General features: G+C 45.5%; 1 protein-coding gene across 1 annotated transcript in view; it reads right to left on the bottom strand.

Annotated features, from left to right (window-relative positions):
- LOC115869685 (rho guanine nucleotide exchange factor 18-like) overlaps positions 1-5,773 on the bottom strand; it is a 60,225-nt gene that overhangs the window by 38,684 nt on the left and 15,768 nt on the right. The window contains exon 2 of the mRNA XM_045290314.1: positions 467-603. Coding sequence (XP_045146249.1) covers positions 467-603 — 137 coding nt within the window. The remainder of the gene's footprint in view (positions 1-466; positions 604-5,773) is intronic.

The raw sequence follows: 5,773 nt of genomic DNA on the forward strand, positions 1-5,773 counted from the left end.
TCTAACCATCCATCCATCCACTCATCAACTTACCCATCCATTCATCCATCTATTTATCCATCCATCCACCAACACACTAATCCACCTACCCATTCATATACCTACTCATCTGCCCACACACCCACTCATTTATCCACCCATCTGTCCATCCTCTCATTCACTTACCTGTCCATCCACCCACCCATCCACCCACCCACCCATCCACCCACCCACTTATCCACCCACCCACTTATCCACCCACCCACTTATCCATCCATCCTCTCACCCACTCAACCATCCATTCACTCATTTCTACACCCTCTATCTTTCTTATTCCAGAAAGAATCCCAGTTGCCTCGTCTATAACAGGATAATATTTTCCCAAGTTTCTTTAGGGGGATTAATTGAGGTGAAGTATGTAAAGTGCCAAGTAAAAATGCAGGTACTAAACAAATAATACTTGCTGTCACTGGCCATCAGCTCTTACCTGCTCATCCTCCATGGTGGATAAAAAGCCCGAGTTCTCAGGTCTCCAGGGTCCAGCACAGGAACCACTGCTGCGGGTCGTGGCGGAGGCTCCAACCCCAGAGTCAAAGGTCTGGACACATGGCTTGGGTTCAGAGCCTATGGAGACAGGAGGGACCTGGTGTCAGAGGTAAGCTGTGAGGACTGAGGAGTGGGGGCCTTCTTTCTGGATCTGCTCCTGCTCTCCTGGAACATCAGTCTTCTCATATACAAAATGGGATGAGGTGGGGAGAAGGATGGTTTCAGTGATGCTTAAGCCAACACACGTGGCACCACCTTCCCATCCTGAGCCCACGGCAGACATGGCTAGTCGATCATGAGGCTCTTTCCTGCTGAGCTATTGTCTCCTTGGGATTCTCCTTGGGCCACCATTCCCAGTGGCCATCACAGTTTACAGGAGTTGGCTTATGAGATGAAATCAATTTGTCACACCTGCTCTAGGAAACTTGAAAGAAATATGGACAGAGTGCTCCTTAGAGGCAAGGGTGGGGAGACTTTGGACATATCAGGAGAGACCAGTCCCTGGAGAAGGACATTAGGCAGCGAAAAAGAGGAAGGCCCTCCCTCAACAGGATGGATGGACACAGTGGCTGCCACAATCGGCTCAGGCACAGGAACAATTGTGAGGAGGGTGCAGGACTGGGCAATATGTCATTCTGTTGGGCGTAGGGTTGCTATGGGTCAGACTGGCACCTTCTGACAGCAACCGACTGTAGGAAAGAGCCCTTACTTAATAGATGGTGTTGATGGATTCATAGGACCAAGTGCCCATTCCTATTGTTCACCTTTGGGAAAAAGTCTCTAATGGGAGATCATACAGGGACAGTAACTATTTCCCGTATATACTCCAGTATAAGCTGACCCGGTTATCAGCCCAGGCACCTAATTTTACCACAGAAACTGCATTAAGAATGTGCTGGAAAAACTCGGCTTAAACACGAGTATATACGGCAACCTGACTCTTGTAGCCCAGTCTCTAACCCCCACCCAATGACCTTTCCCTGCATGGGTATTGTAAGAAGGTGTGGGAACACACTGGAAGGATTCACCTGTGGGTAATTGTGAGTCAGATCCCCTGGAGCGCCTTCCTGCTGTGTATAAAACGAGCCCTCTGAGAAGCGGGAGGAGGGATTTCATTACCAGCAGAACCCATGACTCTGGACTTGAAATCCTTGTGCAGTGAACCTCGTGAATCCAGAGGAAAGCTATACCATCAGAGGAGCTGCAGCAGAGCCGGAAACCAGCATATGGACCAGAGTGATGCACTTGCTAACCTACGGAGCAAGTAAAGCTGAGCTCTTTGGTGCCTGGCTGGTGCAGTAGGGTGCCTCTGGGCACTTAATTGAGGAAGCTGGGCTTGCTGACTCCTGGAAGTGGAGCTGAGGGTCTTTGGGCTGAGGCTAACCGGAGTGGGGTGTCACTTGATTCAGGGAGCTGGGTTTGCTGGCCCACAGAGCTTGCGCTGAAGACCTTCAGGTTGAGGCTTACAATGGAGTGGGGATGCCCCCTTGGGCATTGATGACCAGATCTGAAAGAACTTTGTAACGTGTCCTGATAAACAACTCAACCCTGAGTATGTCTCACTGGCATTACAGCTTGTTCACTTGCTTAATAAACTCTATGGTCATGAATTTTGTCTGTGAGTTCTGTGTAGCCATTGCAATGGATATTAGAAGCCAGAGAGATCAAATAGAGACTATTAATTAAGACAACACTGAACTTGGGGCTGCCTCTTCACTCCATATGTGGAATCTCCTGTTGACCTTTGAACAAATTCTGATGTTTTTCAGGCACATGGATGTAGTAAACTGAGGACCTGAAGGAGTGTATTTCACCTTATTTCTACACTCCCAACCACGGGACTGGAAAACGAGCCCAATTTTGAGCAAGATCTCCATTGTTCTGAAAGAGAAAAGTTTTCCAATACATGTTCTCTGGGCTGAAATGTGCCCCCTGCCATAACCCTCCCTTAAGAAGCCACCATAAAAGAGGAATTGTTCTTGTGTCTGGCTATTCGTTATGCCTGAAGGTCACCTGCAGGTGGGTTCTATAACCAACCCACCATAAGATGTAGCAACTTCTTTCTGGACATCTCTTGCTGATACCGATCAGAGATTAGCACTAGGTCAAGATGATGATTCACCTCATTGCGTATTTATTATGTTACCAGTTTGTAAAATCACCCATCAGCTATGTAAACTGTTCACTGTATGACATGTCTGCCTTTTGAAAGATCTGTAAGCCCCCTTATACACACCCATTGGACAATAATATTCACTCTCTTGGTTCCGACAGTGGGGCAAGGTGCCCCTGTGCCCCACTGTCTGTCTGTCTTATTTTCCACAACAGCAAAGTCACCCCAAGGACTCCTTCAAGGGCTGGGAATCCCTACATGCTGACACACGGACTAGGAGAGAAACCAGGGCTTTGGGTTCCACTAGACGGTGTTGTGTCCCTTCCTGTTTTACGTTTGTGGTTGCAAATGTCCGCAGTAAAGCAAGTACAAATCCAGCCATTTCTACATGTGCAATTCAGTAATATTGTTTACTTTCTTCAGTGATGTAATTGTTCTCACTCTCCTCAGTTATCCTCCATCATTCACACGAATCCATTGACTCCAACGTTTCTCATCGAACCTTTTGAGTTGCTCTTTTCAATCTGATCTCAAAATAATTCTTTATAAGAACACAGTGCTCAAGACAGACATTCTTTACTAACCAAGTCAAACTATTGTTTGGTTTTAGAGAAAACTTTAGCGGGTATTTATGGTTTAAGGTTTAAAGATGATCCCAGAACAAGAGGTTTATCCAGCCTCTATGGATCAAGATCCCAAAAGTCCCTGAATGAAGGCTGAATATATTAGTGGGACAAGAGGAAAGTAAAAGGAAATAGAGAAAAGAACTAGGAGGCAAAGGACGTTTATAAAGGTCTAAATACAGGCATGTACATATGTAAATGTATACATATATAATGATAGGGAAATAGCTGTATGTATATATATTTATATGTTAAGTATCAAGGCAGCAGATGGACATTGGGCCTCTACTCAAGTATTCACACAATGCAAGAACACTTTGCTCTAATAATCTAGCTTTCTGTGATGTTCACCTTTCTTGACATGATTGCTGAAGTCAAAATGGGTGCCTAAGCAAATGTGGTGAAGAAAGCTGATGGTGCCCGGCTATCAAAAGATATAGCATCTGGGTCTTAAAGGCTTGAAGATAAACAAATGGCCCATCTAGCTGAGAAGCAACAAAACCCACATGGAAGAGGCACACCAGCCTGTGTAATCACGAGGTGTCGTATCATGACCCCAACTCTACCTTACAAATCTGGCTAGACCAGAGCATGTACATTGGTACAGATAAGAGCTTGCAACATAGGAAATCCAAGGCAGATAATGAGAGTAGCAATACCAGGAGGGGAAGGGGAAGGCAGGGGGAGAATGGGGGAAACTGATCACAGTGATTGACATATAACCCCCTCCCAGGGACAGATAGCAGAAAAGTAGGTGAAGGGAGGTGGTAACAGTGTAAGATATGAAAATAATTATAATTTATCAAGGGCTAACGAGGATGGGAAGGTAGAGGAGGGAGGGAAAAAAGAGGAGCCTATGCCCAGGACTCAAGTAGAAAGAAACAGTTTTGAAAAGGATGATGGCAACATATGTACTTGATACAATGGATGTGTGGATTATTATAAGAGCTGTAAGAGCACCCAATAAAGTGATAAAAACAAACAAACAGAAAAGATCCCAAAGGTCTAGAATCTATGAGAATTTGACATTTTGTTTTGCACTTTCCCCTTTTTGATCAGCATTCTTCAAGAAACTCTTTGATCAACATGTTTGGTAATGGTCGCTGGTCACCATCCAGCTCTCCTGGTCTCATGGCAAAGGAGGCAGTTATTCATGGGGACAATTAGCCATCCTTCTATTTCCTCCCACCACTCCTCCGTTTGTCGTTGTGTGGTGGCTCGTGTGTTGCTGCGGTGCTGGAAGATCCCATCAATGGCATTTAAAATGACAGCAGGGCCACCCAAAGTGAACAGGTTTCAGCAGAGCTTCCCGACGAAGAACAGACTTTGAAGAAAGACCCAGCCGTCCACTTGAGAGGAAGTAGCCACTGACCACCTAGTGACCGGAAGCAGGACATTGTCAGAGACAGTGCCGGCAGATGGGCCCTTGGGTCCGAAGGCACTCAAAATCAGAGGAGGCTCTGATTTCTCAAAGTAGAGTCAACCATGGTGATGTGAATGGGGTAGAGCCTATGCAAGTGGAGCCTTAGGGATCTTCTTTGCTGATGGGGTAAAACTCAAGCCAGGAAGATACAACGGCAAACATCAATGAATACTCCACACCTGGAATGCACACAGGATGCATCTAAGAAGATTGGAGGTCATCAACAATAAAATGGAACACATAAAGATCAATAGCATAGGCGCTAGTGAACTCGAGTGGACTGGGATAGGCCATTTTGAATCAAGAAATCATACACGCCGTCCAGTGGAATGGAGTTGCATTCTGCATCAAGAAGGACATTTCAAGGTCTCTCCTGGAGTATAATGCTCTCGGTGACAGGATTGTATCTATCCACTTTCAAAGAAATCCAATCCATACAACTATTAGTCACATGTATGCACCAACAACAAAAGCTAGTGATGAAGAAATGTAAGAATTCTACCAACAGCTTCAGTTGGAAATGGATCAAACATGGGATCAAGATGCATGGATACTTACTGCGGATTGGAATGGAAAAGTTGGACAATAAAGAGGAAGAACCCGTACATGCAAAATATGACCTTGGCAATAGAAAGAAGCCTGCAGATCACATGATTGAACGTTGTAGGATCAGTAACTTGTTCGTAGGAAATACCTTTTTCAACGACACCAAAGGCGACTGTCTCTATGGACTTCTTCAGGTGGAACACACAGAAATCAAATTGACGACATTTGTGGGAAGAGAGGTTGGAAAAGCTCAATATCCGCCGCTCAAAGCAGGCCAGGAGCCCACGGTGGATCAGACCATCAATTGCTCATATATCAACTCAGGTTGAAGCTGAAAAAAATGTAAACAAGGCCACAAGAGCCAAAATCCAACGGAGTCTATCTCACCTGGATTGAAAGAGCAGCCCAGGAACAGATCTGCTGCACTGAGCACTAATGGCAGAAGACCCAGTGAGCTGTTGTGGGAGGACATCACGAACATCACTCACAAAGAAAGCAGAAGGTCACTGAAAAGACAGGAAAGAAAGAAAAGCTCAAAGCAGA

Source organism: Echinops telfairi, unplaced genomic scaffold (assembly GCF_000313985.2).
Source record: "Echinops telfairi isolate 266 unplaced genomic scaffold, ASM31398v2 ScPeMD7_36;HRSCAF=134, whole genome shotgun sequence".
NCBI lineage: Eukaryota > Metazoa > Chordata > Mammalia > Afrosoricida > Tenrecidae > Echinops > Echinops telfairi.